Source organism: Lethenteron reissneri, chromosome 44, assembly GCF_015708825.2.
Source record: "Lethenteron reissneri isolate LAM-NWPU_2019-01 chromosome 44, ASM1570882v1, whole genome shotgun sequence".
Classification (NCBI taxonomy): Eukaryota; Metazoa; Chordata; class Hyperoartia; order Petromyzontiformes; family Petromyzontidae; genus Lethenteron; species Lethenteron reissneri.
In genome coordinates, this window is record NC_083822.1 from 5,231,675 (window position 1) to 5,258,070 (window position 26,396).

General features: G+C 47.5%; 1 protein-coding gene across 1 annotated transcript; it reads right to left on the bottom strand.

The window, feature by feature from the left end:
* Nucleotides 1-1,345: 1,345 nt before the first annotated feature.
* On the bottom strand, nt 1,346-25,000 carry LOC133353497 (urotensin-2 receptor-like). The gene is made up of 2 exons (XM_061569782.1): nt 24,880-25,000; nt 1,346-4,741 (listed from the first exon to the last, which is right to left on the bottom strand). Exon 2 carries the CDS (start codon nt 4,524-4,526, stop codon nt 3,321-3,323), a length of 1,206 nt encoding a protein of 401 aa, XP_061425766.1. The 5' UTR covers nt 4,527-4,741; nt 24,880-25,000; the 3' UTR covers nt 1,346-3,320.
* Between the last annotated feature and the right edge of the window lie 1,396 nt (nt 25,001-26,396).

The window sequence follows — 26,396 nt, forward strand, 5'->3', positions numbered from 1 at the left end:
TGCCGCAGCACGTGTAGGATAGCTTACACAACAGACCAGGCATGTGGAAACTATTTTCAAGTTGTGATCGGAGGTGAGGTGACGGGGGGGGGGGCAGATAGCCAAGGAGGCCCTTGAAGGTAAATGAGGGGGCTTGGTATTTGGCTTGGCCGCCCAATTTTCAGAAAACACCGAGCAGCTATCCCTCCCCCCCGAGGCCCCTTACGTTGCTTGGAGCACTTCAATAATACAAAAACAATTAACGCATTTGGTCATTACAAACCCCTAAAGAGGCAATATATACAGCTTTCCCTCGCGTTATGTGGCTTCAGTTCGTGCCATTTCATGGATATGCGGCGAAATTATTTCTGCCCAGAATAATAATTCGCTCCTCCGTGCTGTTTGAATTCACTCACACGTGGCTATGCGTTCGGACGTGAAGGGAAACATTGTGTGTCTGCTGTGTGCGCTACTCGGAAGGCAGCGGTCTCGCGTGCGGGTCTCGCTTTGTGCGCCCTTAGTTTGGACCGCATCTACCACTACTACCGCATCGAGCGAGGGAAAGGTGTGTGTGTGATATCGGTGATATCGGTGACGATTCAGGCAAAAGTCCTTCATCTCTTAGTCGTGAAAATGGGCCACTGCCGGAAATGCCACCTATTATATCGCTTTTTTTTCCTTTGCGGGCAGTGTTGCTGACAGTTGAGCTGAGTTTTTTTTTGTCATTTCAGATTGTGCTCCACTGCCAGTACAAAGAAAAATATGTATTTTTTTTTCTTTTTTATCTCATTTTGTACCGATACGCTGTATATACAATTTCTACTTTTAGGGCCAGATTCTCATCTTGACCACAGGGATGATCTGCGTTGGCTCAACAAATTTCCCTCATTATTTGTGATGGAGATAAAGTAGTTGGCACGTTTACACGAAAACTATGATAAAACATAAACGTCCGCCAGCATGTGAATCGGACCCAGAGTCTTGTTTTATATTCAGCATACCCAGTGCCAAACAACCCTAAGCTATTTATCAGCGAGAATTCCAAACTTTATCTCAAACAATTGTGTTTTATTCAGCATTTAACTTTGGCGGTCTTCATCTGTCTCCCATTGGCACTAATAATTTAGAATATCACTTCCTGGGTAGTGGGGGCTGCTGCAGTGGTGTAACGGTCAGCACAGTCCAGAGGTCAAAAGTTTGATTTGTTCCGATTTAAAGCTTTCGTGACTGCAAACATAATAAAATTATCACGACGTTTCAGCCACAACGCAAGCAGCCGTCCTCTGGTGAAGAACAGGAGGACGGCTACTTGCGTTGTGGCCGAAACGTCGTGAGAATTGTATTTTATTATGTTTTATTTTTATTATTTTATTATTTCCCTTCTACGCGACTTTACCGAAAGAACCAAGAAGGTTTGATTTGTTCCTTTGGCCAGCAGTTGAAGCAACGGTGCAAATGTATAGTGACATTGAATGAGTCACTGTAGCACGTGGTGCTGGGAGATTGGTAGCCAATGGGATTGGAGGTAGCAGCCCGCTCTACCAGTTGGACCCGTGGGCCAAGCGCCGAGCCTTCTGGGGGATCCAGAAGGGGGCGTGGCCGAGGGCGGAGCCTGGCCACGCTGGGCAGGATAAAAGACGAGCTCCGACTCACAGTCGGGGCTGCTGCCATCTGGGGTGGAACTCGTCGTGCTGCCGTGGGTCTGGCAGCATGTTGGCTGTCCCAACCCAGTGTGTAGTTATCCCCTAAGGCTGTGAAGTCCAGAATGAACAAGAGAGAGTGCCTCCTACTAGTGTCTCCGAATTAGCCCACTACAAATGTATAAAATCCCCCATCACCACCTCTGCTCCCCACCCCCTCCCAGCGGTATGAATGGATGCAACTACAGTCGATCGGCAGATCGGGTGTGGTGGGGTCGTGGGTAATGCCCACCTCGCCCAACATATTTAGCTTGAATGGAAACATGCGCCAAATCACCTCTCCAGAATTCCCACTCGCAGGGGGCCCTTGTGCAAGCGGTGGCTTGACCAGGAAATTGCAGGGTTGCACCTTTACCTGGTTAGTGTCGTCAAGCAATGCCATTCGTGGTTTAAACCAATCTGGTCTCCACAATTCACAGCCACCAGAGGCGAAACCCATCTGAACCTTCACGTAGAATAACATTTGGGCATTCATTACTCAAGATTATTATCTGGGACATTTTTGCTGATATTCACTCTGGTGAGAGTGTACATGTGTTTTGAGTTTGCAGTGAGCAAAATAAAGATTTGGTGACTTTTCACAATTCAGGATAGCAATTCAGTTGAAAAGAAAGTACGGTTTTTTTTGCAAAGGTTCTGAAGTTAGTGCCTCAGCTGGCGCATGGCTTTACCTAAACCAATTATACACAACGTATTCATACTATTTTTTTTATCGAAGCTCGCATGCATGATTCGATGCAAGTTCCGTGCATATATGATGATGCATCGATGCATCATTATATATGCAGATGGCAGTAACTCTAGGGAGTTCCTGGCCAGCATAAGAAGCAGGAGGAACTCAGTGTGACATGTTTAATGATTCGTCGATCAGTCCGTGACCTTAACACACGGAGCTCTTCTACAGCATCGTCAGAAGCTGCCCCATAATCGCAGCCTTCAGGGCCCTGTCGCTAGATATATTGGGAAACGGTTTTCAGAAATGAAATCCTATTTAGTTTGTTTTTTTATGATGTATGTGTTTCCGTTTGCCTCTGCTTCTCTTGTGTCTCTCTCTTTCTCGTCGTCATCGCTCCGCTGCCTTCCATCGGTACCTTCCACTCATTGCACTCTTCAAGCTCTTCCCGAGTCGTTCACGATAACCCACGCGTCTGTCGACGCACCCGTGTGCATCAGCCGCGCTTCATCTCGCCGCGTGAAATTAGTTTCCCGGCTGACCCTGCTACCACACAAAGTGCTTGGACTCTCCGCACTACAACAATCTGGAACACGTTACCCCCTGCTTTATCCCTTCACGATGACGGCTTTCAGCATTAGTACGAGTTTCTGCTAACAGTTGTTTGCTGTTTTGGACGTGCATAACTAACGATGACGTTCAATGAACATTAGCAATCGGTTGCGACGTTTTTGTGCGCATGGTTCTCGATTAGAAAAATAATCTGCGTGGCAGATCTACACCCCGTCTAGAGCTCTTCCACAGCCATTAATATCACACAGCGCAGGCCCTGAACACATTATTAGGAGCCCTTCCACAAAACGAATATCTATCGTTTTACTGTGGCTACACTGCATGCCTTCATCCTCTCACCCAGAGCTCCCCGCAGCCGCATATCAACGGCACCCCGCGCTCTCTCTCCGTTGTGTCTACACGGCCGGCTCGTGGTGCTCGCGCAGCCCCGTGACCATCATGGTCTCGGTGAAGGGCTGGCTGACGGACGAGATGGAGCGCTGCGAGGCGCCATGCATGCGCCCCGACCGCCATTGCCGTCGCTCCGATCCGTGGGCCCCGCACGCGGGGACGGCCCCCGAGCCGGCGCCGGTCGCGGCCCAGACCCCGACGCCGCCGGCGGTGGCGGCGGCGCGTCCGTGCTTGTTGCGCAGATACTCCTGGTAGTTCTTGGTCAGCAGCGTGTAGAGGAACGGGTTGATGCAGCTGTTGCTGTAGGTGAGGCACGTGGCCACGAGGTTCATGTATTTGACAAACGCCTCGCTCCATTGGGCCATGCCCGGGTGGTAGACACTCACCAGCTGCCAGGTCCAGAACGGCAGGAAGCAGGCCCAGAAAGCGAGCACGATGCTGAAGATGAGGTAGAGCACCTTCTGGTTGGGCGAGCGTTTGGTGTCCTTGGTGGCCATGGCGGAGGTCTGGGAAAGCCAGTAGGTGCGCGCGAGCCGCACGTACAGCGAGCCGATGATGAGGCCCGGCGCCAGGATGCTGGTGACGAACAGCACGGTCAGGTAGATCTTGAGGGAGCTCATGCGCCAGGAGGGCACGCACAGGTAGTGCACCTCGCCGTTGGTCTTGTACACTCTGCACAGCTCCATCATGATGATCATGGGCAGTGCGAGCAGCAGCGAGACGACCCACACGCCGAGCGCCAGCGCCTTGCGATATCTGCGCGAGCGGCGGACCGTGTCGAGGGGGCGCACCACCGCCACGTAGCGCTCCGTGCTCATCACGGCCAGGATGAAGATGCTCGCGTGCATCGTGAGCAGGTCGAGGCTGAACAACAAGCGGCAGCCCAGGTCGCCGAAGTACCAGTCGCTGGCGAAGTTCGTGCACACCACGAACGGGATGGAGGAGAGGTAGAGCAGATCGGCCAGCGCCAGGTTCACGATGTACACGTACATGGAGGCAGACGAGCGCATCGACTGGCACATGACCACGAGCGTGTACACGTTGCCCGCCACGCCGACGACGAACATCAGCGACATGACGGCGCACATGATGGACGTCACCAGCATGTCGTCGTGGGCGTCCGCCTCTTGGCCGAAGCTCGACGAGTTGCCGAGTGGAAGGAGTGTCGGGGAGGAGCAGTTGGGGTGGAGGAGGTTTTCCGACGGTCTCATGGCTCGTGTCGGGGGTGGCGGCGTGAGCTGTGCGGGGTGTGGACTCGAGTCCCCTCTGTCTTGGGTGCCCCACGTCTCTGGGGGACGGGACCTCCTGGCCGGTCAGTTCGGTCGCGCCCCGGTGGTTGACGAGAATTCGGTGGAGTGGTGGTCTCGTTCCCACGGTGGGGACTTTCTACAGGAGCGTCCGCGCCATCGGGAAAACACCTGTGGGACTGAACGCACGCGGTCGTTAATAGTTGGGGTGATGTTTTCACCTTGCGCTGTGCGCAATCAGCGCATGTGAAACAATTTGTCATTGAGCACGGCTTGTGTCGCCACGATGTTCACTATCTTAGAAGAAGATAATCAAGGAGAGAGAAGTGGGCGGGTGGAGAAAGAGTCAAAAGGTTCAATGAGCGATGGGAGAAGGGAGTTCCAGACGATGGGGACTGCAGAGGACAATGAGTGACCTCCGACTGAGCATAGGTCGACTGGACTTGTAGCAAAAAGCATTTGTTGCTGGAGGAGAGAGTGCATGGAGGAGAGTAAAGTAAGATATGCAGAGATAGGTAGGGGAGAGATCATGGAAGATCTCGAATATGTTGAGTGTGATTGTTGAGTGTGATTGTTGACAGGATTGGGTGTGATTGTTGACAGGATTGGAATAGACTGAGAGCTGTTACACAGACGGCCATAATCAGGACGCTGCTGAGAGTAAAGTAAGACTTGCCCATCGTTGGAAACGATCATTGTCAGTGGACTGTAAGTGGGGACCCTCTGCAGTGTGAATGTGGTGAACAACTTCAAGCGATGGAACATTCTAGATTTGAAGTTTTCGTGACCGCAGGGATCAATACTCTTTGGTTATTTCGGTAAAGTCACGTAGGTATAAAATGAAATAAATTAAATTACATCACGACGTTTCGGGCGCAACACAAGTGCCCGTCATCAGGTGGAACAACCACAGCAATCAACAATTGCTGATGACGGGCACTTGTTTGGCGCCCGAAACGTCGTGATTTAATTTAATTTATTTTCTTTTATGCCTACGTGACTTTACCGAAAGAACCAAAGAGTACGATGGAACATCTCGTGAACAACCGTCCACTCTTAATCATCCTCCAGTTTTTTTTAAACAAAATATTTGTCCTTGATGTACTTTCACAACATAAATAGATTTTTTAAAGTTAAAAATAGCATTACGTAGAAACAACTTGTTCATCTACCCACTCTCGATTCATTAATATCGTTTAGCTGATAATAGTCCAATAGCGTCAAATCGAATGAGCACACTGCCGTGGCAAGCGCCTCAATTGGATTAGAGTTGGGGAAAGGAAAGTTCAGTGCACTCGATTCCAATCGACCAAAATACATGCTGTGTTTTCTTAATCATAATTAGCAAATTAATGATGCGTATATGTAATTATAATTACGGTGATTAATGCACAATCTGATCTAATGCGCATCTGAATATTGAAACGAATTGAGCAACGCGATATGTAGCAGCCGTAGGTTGGGCACATCTCTACATATATATTAAAGGCAAAGTTGTCATTATGTGTGTCTGTTCAAATTTTTAGCGTACTTCCCGACATGCAACAAACTTGAAATTTGCCATGTAGGTACTTTCCAGACTGTACACCATGCAAACATTAAAAAAATAGGATTTTTGTAAAAAAAATTTTGGGGGGGGGGCGCAATAATGCATATATTTTGCACAGCAAGTGAGCTGTGACGTCACATCTGTCATGTCACCCGCGCATGCGCAGTGCTTGGCGCGCTGCGTTACGAACCCGGCGACCCGAGTTCGATTCTCGCTCACGGCCACCACCGGTGACGATTATTTGAACCGTTCCTGGGCCTCCCCTAGGTCGACTCAGCCTCAAACGAGTAACTTGCTGTGGTGTGTGAACATCGCCACTGGGGAGACAAAGTCGGCCGGGCGTGGTGAATCCAAGTCCCGGGCGACGCCGGGTAGTAAAGCTAGTCGTTTAACAAAACGACTCCCTATGAATATCACCATCGCACTGCATTCCATGCGTTAATTTGTGACTACTGCAGGTGGGAGGAGGTGGAGGTGTGTTTGTGATGTGCCTACGATGGACACCGGCAGTCTCCTGAGATCTCAGAAGCCAAGCAGGTTTGAGCCTGGATAGTGCTTGGATCGGTGACCACCGTGTTATGTTGCTTGACTGCTGCGAGGCCGGGAAAGGGCAGTACAGCAAGTCCATTGTACTGCACACTTCTTTCAGACGTCTATGCTCCATATTCCCCAACCGTCTCTTCACCAACTACAAGAAACGTCCTGCTAAAATAAGCATCGAAGCGATGCTCATTTCCTGTTCAAAGACCTGAACCAGTGGTGGAAATTCCACATTCTTGTGCCAGGTTTGGGTCTCTCCAAAGACAACCACCGTTGACTTCCCCATGTAGTGATACTATTTGTTTTATCGACCCCGCGAGGGATGATGGGTTGAGTCGACCCCCAACCGGGAATTGAACACGCGCCCTTCCGAGTGCGGGACGTTCGCTCTAGCGCCGAACCTCCTGGCTCCACGTGAAGGACATTGATGTATCAATACAACGCCAGCCCAAACAGGTCGAAGGGCAACCGACTAATTTCCCCGCCTTTACCCTTCGCCGTCTGTACACAAAGTCGTGTTCAGTGGCGATCACTTCCGAGGCGGCGGTGCTTATAAGTACACGATAATTAATCAGCGAGGCAGTAATTGCCTCGAAGTGCTCCAGATGATCCGGGTTAAGCTTTAATAGCTGGGGGGGGGCGTTGAGTTAAATTGTTTGTCCTCACGGCTGAATCGGAGCACAAAATCCCATTCTCTCCTGGGAGCTTTTATCGGTTTCTGGCTTGAGCCACGCGTCTGTGTGCAAGCTTCCACCCCTAGCGTAGGGGGGGGGGACAAACATTGAGAAGCGTGGGCTCATTGAAACCACAATGGCCATGGACAAGTTTTGTTCTTGCTGTGGTTGTCCCACCTGATGACAATCGCTTGTGTTTGCGATCGAAACGTCGTGATCTATTCTCTTTCTACCGACGTGACTTTACCGAAAGAACCACAGAGTATGGACTGCCAGTTGACATTGCTGGGTTTTTGTTGAAAGTTGCTAGTTTTAATTGCCGAATCGGTGGGGGGGTGGGGGTATAAACGCCTCCCCGTGTTGTGCAGCGTTGCGAGATGCAGTTTGCATGAATGAAGCGATCTAAAAATACTTGTTATTGTTTCATTATTATTATTGAGTCAAAAAACGGCCACCTCTAGACTGCGAGCCCCGTTTGTTAACCATCGCAGAACGGCTGTATACCTGTCTGTACAGTACATCAGTATATTTCATCAGTCGTACATCACAAATATCTACATCATCAACCACGTTCACTACACTGCTGGAATTAAGCCTCCCGCCCCAATCCGCCACCATCACCTCGCACGATCCTGTTATGTAACGACCAATCTCGCACCTCGTATTCATCCATAATATATCTTCTTAATGCACGGTGGATGTAGTGGATCTTCATGAAAGCGATAAACCGCCAATCGGCACGTTGATTCGCTTGTGTGTCGTGACTGGGTGTTGTGAGTGGTGTGTGGGCTGCCGTAATTTATGTAACATTTGGGGCAGATGTTCGTTGTATAATTTATGGGGGAGTTTGTGCGTGAAAGAGAGAGAGTGACCGAGGCAGGAATGGATTGAAAGAGACTGAAAATAAGAAAGAGACTCCATGCGTCAAATCTAAGGCACCGGTCACTCCCCGTGCCGGCAAGGAACGGGGCAGGAATCAGTTCCATTGGCAGCCCTGGAGCCAATGGTGGAAATTCCTCGTTCCTTTGGCGGGGGTCGGTCTCATCATAAACAATACTTATTTTACGGCCCCCAGATGGATGACGGTGATTATTATGATTATGGGGTCAGTCGACTCTCTTCACTGAGGTCTCACTTGCCAACCTTGAGACGGTGCCATGAGTCTTCTAGTCCACAATGCAGGTAACAATTCACCCCCCCCTCCCTCCCCCAAGCGATTCAATTAATTTCTATTTGGTTGACTTTCTATTCAAAATGTCAATCCTCTGTCTCGTTTTTGCAGTCGTTTTATTTATATATTTTTTATATCTATCTTTGCATAGCTTTATCTACTGCAGTAACCAAAATGCCACATTGGCGTAATATTTGCATATAGCGTAAATAACGCTTGCACGTATAATTTTACACGCGTACTGTGGCTATAAGAACCAATTATAATCGAGCAATCGATGCATCATTATATGCCGAGTACCTAATACTGCGAATTGTTTCTTTTAAACCTGCTGACCTTTGAATGTGCATAGGTTGCTAGGAATGTTATGGAAGCAACTTGGAAGTTCTGAACATATGAATATGTTACAGGCACAGTCATGCCGACTAGCAACATTGCCGATAAATGAAATATATGAGAGATGAGAGAGCCCCATGATACAATCACAGGTAACAGTTAAGCACGATGGATGCATCTGAATTAGTTTTCTGTCTCTATATATCTTTCTACTCTTTAGAATGTTTCATTTCTACCTTTGACAATTATAGTCTGCTTTCAGAATGCTTTGTCAGTTACCTTTATGAGCCTTTCCCATTTGCAATGAATGTGTCACCGACTTTATACACTGCACCCTACGAATCATTACTTTATGCCGGTTTGCCTCTGAAATATTGTGGGAACCCCATGACCCAATTAAACACTCCTTTCAATAAAGTCTCCGACCAAATCGCCCAGAATGCATCCAATCTCATCAGCCCTCCGAAGCGAAGCGTGATGGAATCTGGTTATTCAATGGATAGGAAATTGCCTGGGAAACCCAGGTGTTATAGACATGGGCTATGAATTAAATCCATTTCATCGTTATCCACCTCGTATGCATAGGTTTTTGCTCTGAGTACTCTCGCTTTCTCCCACAAGCACACATACACAACGCAAATTCATGCAGGAGGATCCTCAGTGAGGATAGCCAGGGTAAATAAATAACTTAATTTTTCACTATTATTGTTTAAGCAGTTGTTATTTAGAAATTGCGTACAGCACTCACACACACTGTAAGCGCGCGAGTTCACTGTGAGCTTGTAAACTCAGCATGTGTTTAAATCGACTTTATACGGAGAATATTAAATGGTGGTTTAAAGAAAAACACTATTCAAGCGAGCTATCTGATGTTCCTGAGGCACAACTGAATGTTATTTTACTCCTTAAATTGCTTCATTCATATCATTGACCCTCATAGATGGAAGTAGCCACAACAAAACTGCCGCTCGTTGTTTTCTCTACATCTGGCATCAGAGTTGAGCATGGCCAGTGCTTGGATGGGCGACTATGCACAGTCGATTGTCATAAGCAGCAGAGGACTTTACCCGTGTACTGTCACATCTACGCTCTCATGCCTATGGTGGGGATCACAGTTCCTATGACCACTGTTTCATTGCTTTTATGGCTTTATTTTGGTGATTTTCGAAACGTTTTTTGGTGTGGTCATGTTTGTTTGTTGTAGTACAGAGTTAGACTGATGGCCTTAATCTAAGTTGTCTTGTGATTGTTCTTGTTTGACTTGCATCCCACTGGGATATTTGCACAGGGTTGGTGTACGGTGATTTTTCTGCAATATTTTGCTGTCTTTTCTTGGATTTTCTGTTTGCACATAGTCACTTTAAAATGTTTTCTTGTTCATGTTTTTTGTTTGTTGCGGTTGCACCCAATTCAAGAGCCGAATGGCTCACAGGGCTATACCTAATAAATGAACTTTGAACTTTGAACGTCTCTGTGCTCGCTGCCTTCACCGGCCTGCACTGACCAGTGTGGGGAGATATGCTCGAATAAGTCCCACGACTCGCACGGTATTAAGGAGACCCTCATCCGGCAACGGGTTTACGAGCGCTGTACATGTACGTAGTTGGCGTGTAATGATTCCATTCCCTTGAGATGTATTGAATGCTCATGATTTTGAGGCGTGATTAGAATCAAGTATTTATTTGCCATTGTGGCTGCAGTGATGATTATTAAGTCTAGAAATGTACACTAGAATTCCAGAAATCCGTGCTCCAATAATTAATTCGTGAATTCCACAAAATGCTCCGTCCCCCACCTCACCCCGGTTAATGGAAATTCCCACGATATGTGTGGGTGGAGATCTCATTATCTGAGAACTGTCCACGGATTTTCAGATCTCTTCCGGGAGCGGCTAAAAACTCCTAAAATTCACGAAAAACAACGCAATTCTCGTCACGGATATTTGTAGTTGTTTTGATGGAGTGCTGCAAAATTTCAGGGTCCGGGGGTGGGACGTTCCACCACATCACTGCGGCTGTTTTGTTTAAATAGAAAATAATAAATTCCCGCTTGCAACATTCCATGCACTTATCACGAATGTAAGAATCATGTGTTGTTCATGCCTAACACTGAGCCTGTGCTAACTCAGGGGTCGTGGCGATATTGACGCTTTGTTAATGATGCTCGGTCACGGCCACGTGATTTGCAGGCGCTCCGTCACAGCCCCCTCTCGTGACGTCACAGCACGTGGTCCCCATCACCTTCGCGTCTTGAGGCGCGACCCCTGGCGACCCCAGCCATCTCGCGACACGTGGTGCTCGGCGGCAGCCCCTGCGTGTTTCGCCTGCGGAGCTTAGCGCGAGGAGGGGGATTTGAAATCCGTAATGTGGAGGGGGGGGGGGGACTTTGTACTCCAGCCACGAGCCACGTTCGGAGTGAGGAATCGACGGATTTTTTTTTTTTATTGACACGGCCAAATTTTACCCGCCGCATCAGCGTAGCTCGATATGGTTTTGATGATGTAATAAAATGCAGTGGCACCCAATAGTTTTTTTTTCTTCAGTTAACCTACTGAGATACAGACGTGCGGCACGTCTATTATCGCAAACCAACAGCAGCAACGCGGCCGTCTTCCTCCGCAATGTAATAGATATTAAAGAAGCCAGAATGACAACGAAAATACGCGTCCCACAAAATATCGATCGTTCAGTATTCGTTGGCAAATCGGCGTGTGAGAGGGCTCACCGCTCATCCGAAGCACAAGTGCGACATGCGCAGCGATCGCATCGCGAAACGGTGGCGAGGATGGAAATGCTCAATCTCGGGCGTCTACTCACAGATCTCCTGTGGTACGAAACGCAGCCAGCAGAAATGTTGAATGCGGAGGCACGATGGCACGGTCACGTCCGCACACAATACGGCACCGATCGTGTCCATTGTGTTTCTGCAATTTGGGATCAAATGCTCTCTTATGGAGGCGAGGCATACGGTATAGGTTACGGTTGAGGTTTTCTTCCCTATAGAACGAGCAATGGGGTGGAACTTGTCCCCTGTTGGTGGCCTTGAGCCAGTCGAGAATATTCCACATTCCTATGAAAGGGTTCATCTTCACCACGGGATGATCACTTTTCAGGTCTGAGCGGTATTAAGTTTACCCTGGAGGGATGGTAGCCCAGGGCCTAATAAAACAACAACATCCACCAGACACGAACTTGAAGCTGTGATAAAGAAAATGTATGCCATCAATCTTTGAAAACTAAGGAATGTATTGTTGTGTTAAACACCGAGGGTAAATGAAAATGAGAAGGCTTGCTTTTGGGGGTTTTGCAAGCACGCTTTTGAAGAACCAGATTATGCCGATTCGTGTAGGCATATTTAATTAGTCTCTGTAGTCGGCTGAGTTGACCTCAAACTGAGAATGAACTCGTGTTTTTCATATCGTGACACAAGTACTCATACCACAATGCCAATCATTTGGGGAATTCTCTGAGGCCTCCCTTGCAAAAGAGATGCATATTTAAATACCACAACTTGCCCGGGCATTAACAATGGGAGGCACACATGTCAGGTTCAGATACCAGTTGCCAATGGTGGTGGTGTATAATGCCTCATGGTCAGTAATTGACTACGAATCATTAGGATCGTTGGGCAGTGTGCTAGCCATTAAAACACCCACTCAACCGCAAAACAAAAGGCAACAAAAATTACTAAAAGTAATAATAGAAATAAAATAATAAATCACGACGTTTCGGAGGCAACACAAGTCTCCGTCATCAGGTGGGACCGTCACAGCTAAATTTACTGCTGTGACGGTCCCACCTGATTACGGAAACTTGTGTTGCCTCCGAAACGTGATTTATTATTTTATTTTATTTCTATTATTACTTTTAGTAATTTTTATTTAATTTTTTTACCTACGTGACTTTACCGAAAAAACCTAAGAGTATGAATCCTTGCAGTCACGAAAGCTTCAAATCTAGAAGAAAAAAGGCAACAAGCCACCATTTCGCCTTATAGACCGCAGAAGCAAGTGCTGTTGGCAAGCTCGTATTAAGGCTGTCACAGCTCAGTAAGAAGTGGATGGGTCAGCACCACGCCTGACAGCATTTGTGTCTTTCGTGCTGATGTTGACACATCATACGAGAAACTCATTTAATGATGAGTTGAACTAGAAGAAGCCCAGTACAGTTCCAAATACCACGTTCCACTGCTGTTGTGTATGATTAGGAATTTTACCTAAGTCGCTGGGATTGTATTTAATATGTTAACCACAGACACATCTGACTCTTATAGATTATTGTGATAGACTTAATGATAGATGTAAATTATTGCTCTAAAAACCTGACATTTTGCTCAAATATGATTATATCTCGAAAAAACTAAAAAATACTAATCTGCATCATGGGATCTCCTTTGCCAGTACCAAAATATACTAATAGGGTTTTTCCCCTTTTTTCTTGTTTGCATTTGACTGCAGGTATTGTGGTTAATGTAAGCATGATTCCTTGCAAAAGGTGTCAGTTTTGTTGCCAGAAAAAAGGGGAAAAACCCTATTAGAATACTAATCTGGTCAACCAACATGTACTGCCAGAAGATCCATTAGATTCACACGTATGGCAGGGTCAGATAAAGTGCTACGTTGCCTGAAGTCTCTTGCTTTACACTTCCAAAATATATATTCCTCGTCATCTTTGCGCCAAGAAGTTTACTTTCTGCGGCATGTCACGCTGAAGCCATTTGAAAGCGTGCAAAACCTACTACCAGTCAAATAGTTTAATCATTGTTAGTGGTGTGCTCCCTATGTCTCTCCCAGTCCCCGTGTCTCTGCTGCTGGAGTTATTCGATGTTTGTGTAGTGACATAGAATTGGCTATGTTGCAGCATAGCGCTGGCTGCTGGTGGGGAAGGGGATCTGCAGCTTACAGCAGCCCTGACGACAGCAGCAGGCCACGTGATAGACCAGAGGTGGATCTAGGGGAAAGGTCACGGAAGGGGCGGGTAGGTTCTATAAAGGGGGCGTGGCCGGGAGCGTGGCCGGGGGCGTGGCCAGGCCACGCTGACAGTAAAAGAGGGGCCCCTGGAGGGGAGCTCGGGGCTGTCGTGTGGAGCGGGATCCCCGTCGTACTGCTGGAGTCTTTGCCGTCGTCTTCGTCTTCACCATCTCGGCGTCGCCAGTCAGGCAGTCTACCAACTGTCCTGACTGGGAACCGTAGTCGACTATAGACGGATTATTTGGAAGTGTTAACCGGTTGGTGCGCATTAATTAACATAGTGCCTCCAACTCTCAGTGTCTCCGATCCAGTCACTACATTTGTATTAAAAATGGAAGGCGCCCCAATGTGTGCGCCAAGCAAGCATGAAGACACAACAATAATAAAGTAACAATAACGATAACAGAGTCATTATTTATTGAGGGAAGCCTCGCCGAGACTCACAATTCTTACAGCCGGATCCTGCTATGGTTATTTGGTGGGGTGTATAACAACGCGTGTGAGTGTCAACCCACTCGGTTGAACATTCCGCCATTCGTCCATGGAGGCCATGGGCGAATTGGCGGAATAATCGCCATTTAGGCACACAGATTTCGTTCACTCTCAAAGCGCGAATTATTCCGAGGTGCAGGGAAAAAAACTGGCCTAGAAGGGAAGGCAGACAGAACCAGTGAGTGCCAACAATCGCCCGAGCTCTGGTGACCCTAATTTGGTATGATTGGTCAACTCCATTCACTAGTGTGGGCAGAAATTGACCCTCAAAGCAACCACAAAGCGGTGCTTATTTTAGTAACCCCAAAGGGATGATTATTCGGGTCGACTCTTGATCGGCAATTGAACTCATGACCTTCCGATAATGATTTGAGTGCTCTAACCGCAGCTCCGCTTGGGAGGATAATGTATTGCAGCATTTATTTATTTTTAGATGTTGTCATTTTGTACAGTACAGATAAACTGGAATGCCCAAAATAGAAACCACGCGCATGGAAGGATAACACAAACATCTCAGGCAGGTAAGTGTTCTATTGGCCGCTGTGACATGTGGATGAGAAACATGGGCACAGACAATGAAGTGGAACAAACTGAGGAGTGCGCAAAGAGGCGTTCTTGGAATTACACTGGGAGAGAGGCAGGAGAACAACACGTAGATGAGAGAACAAACGCAAGTTAAATACATCATATTAACTTATTAATCGGGGGCTTGGGCATGACACTGGACGCGACGATATAGAATTGAAGCTTTCATGACTGCAGAAATTACTATACTCATTGGTTCTTTCGGTAAAGTCACGTATGTTGAAATACAAATAAAATTGAAATAAAAGAAAAAAAAATATTTTTATTTCAACATACGTGACTTTACCGAAAAAACCAATGAGTATAGGAAGCGACGACGGCTGGTGGTCAAGACGTACGATGGAGTGGCAGCCTATGGAGCGCACGCGCTAGCGCGGATGTCCACCGCAGACACTGAGCGATGGCATCTGCTCTTGCAGTAGGAGCCAGATGGATTGTTGTATCGTGGGATCGCGAGAGATGATGTTTGAATCGGTACTTCCTGCTACAGGCACCACCTCGATTTGCTAAAGGCGATTAGCGCGGTTGGCTACGTACGGTGCGAAAGTCGTTCAAGAAACACTTCCAAACATGGCACTGCTGGAATATTGGCAGGTAGCCAGACCAGCCGAGATGCTGCGGTTAAAAACTGTGGGCGAAGCGGTGTACGATTGGGATGGGTGATGGGGTTTTTTTATTTATGATTGAAGCAATGGAGAGAGTGCTAGTGGGAGCATTAACACGGGTCTGCTATTCACCCCCAAACCCCCATTTGTCTTCACATTCGCCGAATAATAACAACACAGTAATGCATCGTTAATGTTATCTCCAGCAACCGCCCCTCTTTTCCCAGCACAATTGATTGATGATTCACATCCTATATTTAATCAGGTGGGAGCCCATTGACATATCATCATCTCTGATGGCAACTGAGGCCAGCATGTAAACCATACAAATAAAGTCAAAAGTCAATTTCCCCGCAATTGTTGTTGTTCTTACACAGTTTGCCGATGGGCCCCGCGGACCGATGTTGTAACAGCAGCATCCAGTTTCAACCCACCGGGTCTCATCAGCAGATCTGTTCAACAAATCGTGATGTATCGTTAGATATTGTGAGCAAGTGCCATCGTTCGCTTACGTTCCTGGGCACGATCGGCGCAAAGCAGAAACAAATGAGTAATGTTGCGTTGCTGTGGAAGATCGTGGGTAAAATAATAACAAACAAAACAATAACTAACAACAGTCCAAGGGTGTGAGTGTTTTGCCTTCTATTTTCTTTAATTCGTTTAGCACGGTTGGCTACGTGCATTGCGAAGCTCAACATACATATTCATTGAGGATGACTACACTATGTGTTCATATTGAAGAAATGTTTGTATTATTCCTCGAGGATTTAGTACAGAGTTCCTGATTTGGAGATATGACAACTGAATAATAATGTTCAGCTCTCGCCGATTATGTAAATCAGTGAGGCTTTTACATACATTTAAAGCAGACGAGACTCTGATTGCTGATGATGATGATGGTGATAATACCAAGGTTGGTGGTTTACTACTGGTTTGTGCCTGAAATTCAGCAATCTGGAGGCAAGGGGGTTGTGAATTGAGCAGAGGCGTCTGTGGTACGACACTCCCACGTTTACGACCAGATTTTGATATTGTGCCTGCCGACCTTTTATACAACTTTTCCTGTTTCCTCCCAAATGAAATAAAAAAAAGCTTGTTTAAACGCAGTCAAACATACCATAGTGGCATTCTCCTCAACATAAGTAGTCAGCCTCACTGATTCTTTACTGGTTTAAAAAAATGAATATTGAAATGAATGACCAGCAGTCAAAGCGCCCTTTACAAGCAAATTGGCTTCTTGGTCATGAACACGCCGACCAGTAGGTTATAACCCAGCTGGTCACACACAATATTTTAAGTATTAATCACTGTGCCTGTTGACTCGGTGCCTGCGTGCGGTGTGTGTGGTGTGGTGTGTGAACCCCAGCATGCAGTGCTGGCCACACCACTCCCTTTTGTGGCGTTCGAACCTTGCCAGGTGCTCGCACAGGGCCCTTCCCCCTGCTGCCCACGAGACCAATTTTAAACAGCAGATCGTTGTGTGTGTGTGTGTTATAACCGTGTGTGTGTGTGTGTTATAACCGTGTGTGTGTGTGTTATAACCGTGTGTGTGTTTATGTGCGTTTGACTGTGGGGAGCGGTAGTGCAGCGGTTAGCGCTACGAACCCGGCGACCCGAGTTCGATTTCCCGCTCACGGCCAACACCGGTGACGATTATCTGAACCGGTCCTGGGCCTCCCCTAGGTCGACTCAGCCTCAAATTAGTACCTAGTTCGGTTTGTAAACATCGCTACTCGATAGACAATGACGATCGGGCGTAGTACTGGCCACCCACCCCCCTCGTGTGTCGTGCCGGCCTTCATAGGTGCTCGCTCACAGCACTTGCCCCAACAGTCTGTTAAGGCTACATGGGGGATCTTTGTATTTTGTTTTACTGTGGGGAGTCTGTAGTGCAACGGTTAGCGCGCCGGCGCTACCAACCCGGGTTCAATTCCCACTCACGGCCACTATAAAGCATCAGTGACGATTATTATCTGAACCGGTTCTCGGCGTCCCTTAGGTCGACTCTGCCTCAAATGAGCACCTGGTGCGATGTGAAAAACATTAGGGGTGGCAAAGGCGGCCAGGCGTGGTGTTGGCCACCCAACACCCTCGTGTGCCGTTCCAGATCCTTGTGTGTGTGTATGTGTGTGTGTATGTGTGTGTGTATGTGTGTATGTGTGTGTGCATGTGTGTGTGTATGTGTGTGTGTATGTGTGTATGTGTGTGTGTATGTGTGTGTGTGCGTGGGGAGCGGTAGTGTAGCGGTTAGCGCGCTGCGCTATGAACCTGGCGACCCGGGTTCGATTCCCGCTCACGGCTGACACCAGTGACGATTATCTGAACCGGTCCTGGGCCTCCCCTAGGTCGACTCAGCCTTAAATGAGTACCTGGTGCGGTGTGTAAACATCGCCACTAGGGAGAGAAAGGCGGTCGGGCGTGGTGCTGGCCACCCACCCCCTCGTGTACCGTTCCGGCCTTCATAGGTGCTCGCTAACAGCACTTGCCCCTACAGTCTGTTCAGGCTATACGGGGGATCTTTGTCTTTGTATGTGTGTGTGGGCGATGCCAGACGTCGCAGGTGCTACTCGCTAACAGCGATTTCCCCAACAATCCGTTTAGGCTGTACAGGGGATATTTGTCTTTAACTGCAGGGGACCGGCGCTGGAGCGGTTCGCAATGAATTACAAAACCCCGACTACTTGAGTTTGATCACCGGACATGGGTAACATCAGTGATACTTGAATTGGTCCTGGGTCTCCCCGAGGTAGACTCGGCCTCAAAATGAGTAGCTGTGGTGGTGTGTCCACATTAGCACTGGTGAGACAAAGGCGGCCAGGCGTAGTGTTGGCCAGACAACCCCCTTTTGCGTTGTTCTGGGCTTAATAGGTGCTCACTAACAGCACTTGCCCTGAATATCTGTTGACGGTTACATGAAGACATGAAATGTATTTCAATGTCAAGTGTGGCCACACAACCCCCACGACTGACACAACATGGGGAGATGCATTCAGAAGTGGATTAACCAAGGACTGTGAATTTTTATTTTTATTACGCTGCGTAGTATTATAATTACTTCAGTCTATAACAATGTGGTGAATACTATTGTTGTGCTGCATCTGGGCTCAAAGGACTTTGTTAAAATTGTCCAAACTGGATAACTCGATGCATCCCCCTATCAGGTATAATGGACAAAAAAAACAAATGCATTAATCAGTAACAACGCCGCAGAAGATAATTTCTATATAATAGGCGATTTATTAGCAGTGGACCTTCTTCATGGCACATGAATTGAGAGATCAGATATATAGAGTAAATAAGGGTTGAATACTGCACTTAAAACAATGATGGGGTCTGATGAGAAATATATTTAAAAGCACACTCGAAAGTTCTACCGCTTCCTGTGCAATGCAAAATACATTTGCTGACTCAAAGTTTCCCAGTTTAAACGAATGCTGCTAAAATCGGTCCAAAGCCCCATTAAATAAAATGATGTATTATTCTCGAAATGCATCAGACTGATGTGTATCTGTTAATTTATTATACTGGTAGGAACCTCCTGGTTACACCAGCCCACAGGGGATTATTGTGTCCGTCCGTCGTGCAGAGAGGGGCTGGGTGGGGAGGGAGGGGCTGGGTGGGGAGGGCGGGGAGGGGCTGGGTGGGGAGGGTGGGGCTGGGTGGGGGGTGGGATGGGTGGGGCTGGGTAGGGAGGGGCAGGTCACCCCGTGGTGCCCTTATAAAACTCAACGTTTAACCTACTCACGCCGGCTTGTGCCCGCCCTCACAGTCGGGCATTTTTGCGGAATACACCACGCCGCCGTTGACCCTGGCCATTGACCGAGCAACCCAAAGTTCCTACCAGCTCCCTCCGCAGGAATGTGTTTTTAGTGCTCACATTTGTCAATCTAATTTCTCCAGCCATCTATATACTTTCAAATAAGCTTACGGACATAAACACACTGCCTACAGAGACTATTATAATCAGAGTCCGTTTATACCATGTGGAATGCGCTTCAATAACTTACATAACAAGCACTGGGTTTGGTAAACGCCTTCTAAATGACCCATCATCGATACATCAATTTATTTACGTAAAAAATCCAAGTGAGAGCCCCATTTAAGACTCAATAATCTCTTGAGTTGGAACAGACTTTGGGCTTATACAAGTCGAGGTCAAGATGATGATGATCTCAACATAAAGCCAAACTCAAACACATTCGTCGATACCACTGTGGCCTTCAACAGAAGAAGTAGATAATATGGCCAGATAGGTAGAATTGGCCTCTCTCTTTATGCTGTGAAGAAGGACCATTGCATAAAAGTTACCTGTTATACACGCTTTATTATTAAAGACACGGTGGTATTAATGTTAGTTTAACACGTAGGCTTTCGCGACCAATATCATCCATAACCCAAAAAACTAATGTGTTGCGTTTTTGTGTTGTGCTAAGGCAGCAGCAGCAGCATTAACTAATAATTTCATAGCAGCGAAATCAAAATATCCCACTTAGACCCAATTCTTGACTGAAAGCTACTCATCATTCATCAGCTCGTCATTAATTTTCAAGAGGCACCTGCTGGGGGATGGTAGTTAGATTTTTTTTATTAGAAAAGTAGATTGATTTCCAAGACGGGGGAAAACAGCAAATGACGTGGAACAAGCCCGGAGCAAAAACACCCTCAAAATTATGGACCGACGAGGGGCGTCTGGGTTGATTGATACAAACATTTACGTGTGTGCTACACTGCACGAGTTCCTGACAGTGGGAGTGCCACACTCCATGGGAGGCGGGCTACTCTTGTTCACTGATGAAATGTAATGGTATGTATTTTTTTCCCAGCTAATATAATTACAGCGAATCAAGTAGACTCACTCCAAAATTATACTTTTGGGCGAGCCTACTCTATCAGCCTTCGTGTTCAAATATGCTCAAAATGTCCCTCCGCAATATATTGCTATAAAATAGAGTTTTGTTTATATGATTGTGGTTATGGTTGTACTTTATTAATCCCTAATCTCTGCCATTACATACAATGAAACAAGAAAAGGTAAAAAAGTAAAAAATCAGAGCAATGTAATACAATACACTATGAGACATTATTGTAAAAAATAAATAAAAAGTCCATCCTATGTTATGGGGACCTCATTTGCCAGTAAAAATATGATAATTGGTTCTTTACCCTTCTATCTGGCAACAAAACTGACACCTTTTTGCAAGGAGTCATGTTTGCATAGACCGCAATACCTGCAGTCATAAATACAAACAAAAGACATAACTCTGATAATGTGCACTGTCCCTGAAGTTGATTGGTCCACACCCGAGACAGCTTTCCTTCGAGCCTAGTCTCATATGGTCCAACCCATATGAGACTAGGCTCGAAGGAAAGCTGTCTCGGGTGTGGACCAATCAACTTCAGGGACAGTGCACATTATCAGAGTTATGTCTTTTGTTTGTATTTATGACTGCAGGTATTGCGGTCTATGCAAACATGACTCCTTGCAAAAAGGTGTCAGTTTTGTTGCCAGATAGAAGGGTAAAGAACCAATTATCCATCCTATGTGTTAGTGATTTTTTTTTATATTTTAGGTAGGAAATGGCAGTAAATTCGTTTAAAAATTTAGATTTATTTTTTTCTGGGGGGGGGGGGACCTCCAGACCCCCTGGAAGATCCCCCCCCCCCCCCCCAATGTTGACTCCATGGCTACGGCCTTGGTTTGGGGACCCAAATTATAAACAAATAAATGGTTTTAAAATGTTTTGTAATCATAGACTATTATATTTCTGCCCAACTTCAGTTCTCTTTCCATTAATCTACGTCATCCTCTCACAATCACCTACGTGTATATTGCGTTTGTAAGATAAGTGGAGTTCTTGAATGTCAAAGTGGGAGGCTTTTCGTGACCCACTTGCTGTACTGCTCATAAAAAAAACCCACCTCACCCTGTGCAAGAGTTGTCTGCAAACAATGACGCCATCCATAATAGAGGTGTTTTTTGGGTTAGATCGCGTAAATATATAACTGTGTCGTTAAAACCCGCCACCACCCGACACAGCCAACTAGTAAGGGTTGTCACGCAAACAGAACGTGCCAATTCGTCACTAGTACAGTACACCGGTGTGTTGGAGAGCCAAGCCACAACATTTACAATCTGAGTACGACGTTTCGCCAGTTATTACAACTAGCTTCATCGGGCGACAGCCAGATTTGTGGAGAAGTCCACTTGATTCGTTCCTTATATAGAGGCGAAGATGCTGGTGACCACGCTTCTGCGCTCTTACACAAAGTTGGGCAGGGGGGACGGGATTAATGAGTCAACGTACATTGTGCATGCGCATTAGTGCGAGCCTTTGGTCGCAACCTTCACACGATCCACCACCCGCCCTACCCACGTGGCAGTGATCCTTCCGAATCCCAATCGTCACGTGGTCACTGGCGGCCAGTCGCCTCCCCCAGTACCAGAGGTCGCAAACGGGTTTTGATTCCTTATCCCGTACCCAGCCGCACCAGGGTCGCAAACGGGTACCCGTACCCGGCCGTACCCGGCCGTACCCGTACCGTACCCGGCCGGGTACGGGTAGGGTACGGGTATCGGGTACCTGATTGCGACCTCTGGGATGAAGCCATGTTGCAGGTGCGGGTGGGTTGATTCTAGGAACTTGAATTGTGAGAATAGACAAGACGTTGGGAAATGAGTGACAAACAGTTACTCACCAAGTGACTCACGGTCTACCCGTACCCGTACCCGGCCGCACCAGGGTCGCAAACGGGTACCCGTACCCGGCCGGGTAAGGGTAGCCGGGTATCGGGTAGGGTACGGGTATCGGGTACCCGGTTGCGACCTCTGCCCAATACCAATCTTTTACTGCTCCCCACCAAGGCTCCTGTATCCGTGGGCTTCACTTGTTGATTCCACCCACACATGCGGAGGGCTCCGTCTACCAGACCCTCTCGTCGCATCCACACTGTGTGTGTGTGCGACCACCACACTGCAGGTCACACCATTTCACTTTGGGCTTCTATTCCCAACCTATTATAACTTTGCGCAATTCAGGAAGCGTACGATGGTAACTCTCATCTGTTCTAACTTCGGCTGTGCTGTTTGTTGCTGGCCGATTGGGCGTTCGGGGATGCTTTGGCGGGCTGTGCTCACCAACTGTGACGAACAACAACCCGGCAAAATAAAGGATGGATATTGATTCCTCATCAGAATGTCATTACACACAGACGAACCTCACTCGCAAGAGCCGGCCCTCCTTCACCGAGGGCATAAGCGGTCGACGATTTCAGTGACACTTTCGAAATCCCCGGCAGCTCAACCCGACCTTCGTTAAATGTGACGTCTCCAATGTGCTGTAGTTTTTTTGTGTGTTAGTGTGATTGTTTTTAGCCGGACTGTAGCGGCTATGCACATGGCCTGTAATCCAGCACTGTGGGGACGAGCGACCGTTCGTGGATCGCACACACGTCGTGAAACTCCCTTCCCGCGGGCGTGGAGGTTCCATACCCTGGCACGCCAGGAAATGGCAGTACAGCAAGTGGACTAATCGCCATCTGTTTCCATCTGTACGGGAATGGAGCGTTGCCTACCTTGTACACGTGGGGCTTCCACCGGTTGCTACGGTTTCCTCCCACTTTTATAAACGTTCAAAATTAAAAATACAATGTTGCAAGAAACCTCGCGGGATAAAAAAAAAACTGTCCGATGACTCAATGTGACTTCCGTGGGTAAATAAGTCCATGAGTAACCACGTATTATTATCGCAAATATGCGCTCAGGTGGGTGGACATAATGAATGTGGCTTCCTGATAAAATCACGAAGCTATGTCTACGATTGTCATTAAGAAATGCATTCAACGTGACTGCAATGGTAATGCAGCTGAAATAATCTTAAAGCGTTATTTTTTTTTATGTTGTATGACCCTGTATATGGTAACCTGTATAGCCTGTCATAGTCATAATTAGACAATACTACTAATGTTACAATTATGAAGCGATAATAGAAACAGGTTAAAACTTACTTACATTCATAAAACGAGTATAATAAAAAAAATGAGACATGTGTGAGTGACTTAGTAAGACCATGTGAATGACTTATATGCAAATATATCAAGGGGCATTGCCCGAAACGTCACATATTCCCTTTTTAAGGCACTGTTATTGACGAAACGTGTTGCGTTATTTGTGTTGTTGCGAATGTATGCGAGTGGGTGTGAATGTTCGTGAGTGAATATGAATAAGTAAATGAGTGAGATATGCTGTGTGTATATTGAATGCATGTAAGTTAGTTGGTACATGTGAGTTGGTGAGTGAATGTGAGTTGCTGAGTGCATAGTGCATGTGAGTAAAATGTCAAGTGCACATGAGTGGATACGATCGTGTTCACAAGTAGATGTGAATGATTGGATAATCAGGAGGGTGCTTTAATTTAGAGTATAGGAGTGCGTCAAATAGTTGGGGTTTAATTGCGAAATTTGGTGGCGATGTTCGCGCGTGTGAATGCGTGCCTGAGAGAGATGGGGAGGGAAGGACTCACTGAGAGCGAGGCATTGGGTCCTTGCGTAATGAGCAAGAGGATGGACCTGTGATCGATTGGGTAGTGAATACGATGGAGGGATAGCGAGTGCGGTAGGGCTAGGGAGCGAACGAGCGAGCGACTAAATAAGCGAGACGGCGAGTGGACGAGCGAATTCTGAGATGAGCGAGCGGGCGAGTGATAAGGATCATTGAATGAGTGAAGAAGTGACGGCTTGGGTGAACGAGCGGGTGACTGAGCGAGTGATCAATGTGAGTTTGTGATCAACTGAGTGAACGAATAACCAAGTGAGTTCATATGAAGAGAATCAATGAGTGAGAATGCGAGTGAATTAACGATAAGTTTGTGATTGACCAAGTGGGTGAGTTAGTTATCGGGCGAGTGTGACGAGATGCGTCAATGATCGGACTAATGGGTGATCAGGTGAGCGACAGAGTGACCATATGGGTAAAATCACCATATGGAATGACTGATCGTGTCAATGATCATGTGAGGCGGTGACCAGGTGAGTGCACGATCAATTCATTGAGTGAGTGATCAAGTAAGTGACCGAGTAAGTGTCTCAGATAAGTGAGTGACACCAAATGGGTGAGCACGTGAGTAGTCGAGTGAGCGAACAGATGAGTGATCAGGCGAGTGAGTGAGAGATTAAGGGAGATCGACAGACCAGGTGGGTGAGCGAGCGTTTCGCGTGCGCGAGAAACTGCTTGAATGCTCACATGGGTGGATGAGCGACTTAAGCAAAGTGAGTGTCTCAAACCTGACGTGAGCGAGCGAGCGAGCAATCAGGCGCGCGTGAGTGACCGAGTGAGTTAAGGGTCCCCGAGTGAGTGGCACGTCCCAGGTGAGTGAGTGAACGCGCACTGACTGCCGTTACCTCTCGCGCCGGCCTCGCTGTGTGCGCTCTCGGCATAGACGGCGCGCACACGAACAGATGCTGCCGCTGAAGGAGGTGCTGATGTGTGGACGGCGCGATCAGGGAACGAGGAACGAGTGGTGGGGGGGGGGGTCTGTGTAGGGGTGCCGTGGGGTAGAGATGAAGAGGGTGGGGAGATGTGTGGGGGGGGGGAGACGTGGACGAGACCGAGTTGGTGGAATGGGGGTGGAGGTTTGGAGCTGGAGGGAGGAGTGTCCCTGGCGAGGTCCATCCTAGCCTCTATTTACGGGATGTGTGGCCCCGCGCGCGCGCGCGTGCCACGTGTGTGCGCGTGCGCGTCTGCGTGTACGCGTGCCTGTGCCAATGTGTACACGTGTGCGTACACTAACCAATGTGCATGTGTAACAAAAATGCGTGTGTCCGTGCGTGTATGCACGTATGTGGGAGTGTGGCTCCTCGTGTACATGTGTGTGAGTGATAATACAGCGTAGTGGTTAGCGCACTACGCTACGAGCTCAGCCGGTAGAGTTCAATTCCTGGTCTCCCCTAGGTCGACTTGGCCTTAAAACGAATACCCGATGCGGGGATACAAAGGCGGCCGGGCGTGGTGCTGGTCACCCACCCCATCGTGTGCCGTGCGGACCTTCATAGGTGCCCGTTAACAGCACTTGCACCAGATGTCTGTTAAGGCCACACGGGGGATCTTTCTCTTGTACGTGTGTATACTATTCGTTGCAAGTGCTAATCGAGAGGATGTGTCTGAGTTTGTAGGAGTGTTTGTCTGTGTGTGTGTACATCCTGGCGAGCAGTAGAACAGTGATCACCGCACTGCGAACCTTGGCCCCCGAGTTCGATTCCCGCTCACGAACAATGAATGACGAATGTCTGAAACCGCTCCTGGACCTCTCCTAGGTCGACTCAGCCTTACACGGGTGCCTGGTGGGGTCCGTCAATCTCGGTACAGGGGACGCACCACTCCTCGTAGATGCGCCGTGCGAATCATTCACTTTACACAACACTCCGCCCCTGGCTACACGGGGAGCTTTGTCTTTGTGTGCGAGGCAGTAGCATGTCCGTATGTGTTGTGTTCTTTTGTTTTAAATCAACGTGCGTTTACTGGTTACACGTGTGTGGTGGCACTATGTTTGTATGAATGTGAATATGCGTGTGGATGCAAATGTGTGGTACGTATGCTGAACTTCTTTCGCACCGTACGTGGGCAATCGCGCTCATCGGAGGCGCGTCTGGCCGTGCTTTGTAAGCACGTGTGTGTGATGGTGTGCAGATGTGGAATTATTATTGTGGCGTCTGCGTAGTTATTCGTGTCTGTCATTGTATCGGAGTGTGTGCATTTTCATTAATGTATGTGTATATGACAACATACAATATATGTGTGTGTCTGTGTAAGTGCGCGTGTGCATATATATGTGTGTGCTCGCTAACATCTCTTGCCCCAATAGTCCATTAAGACTATACGGGTGGTCTTTGTCTTTATATATTTACGTATTTGTCTGTGT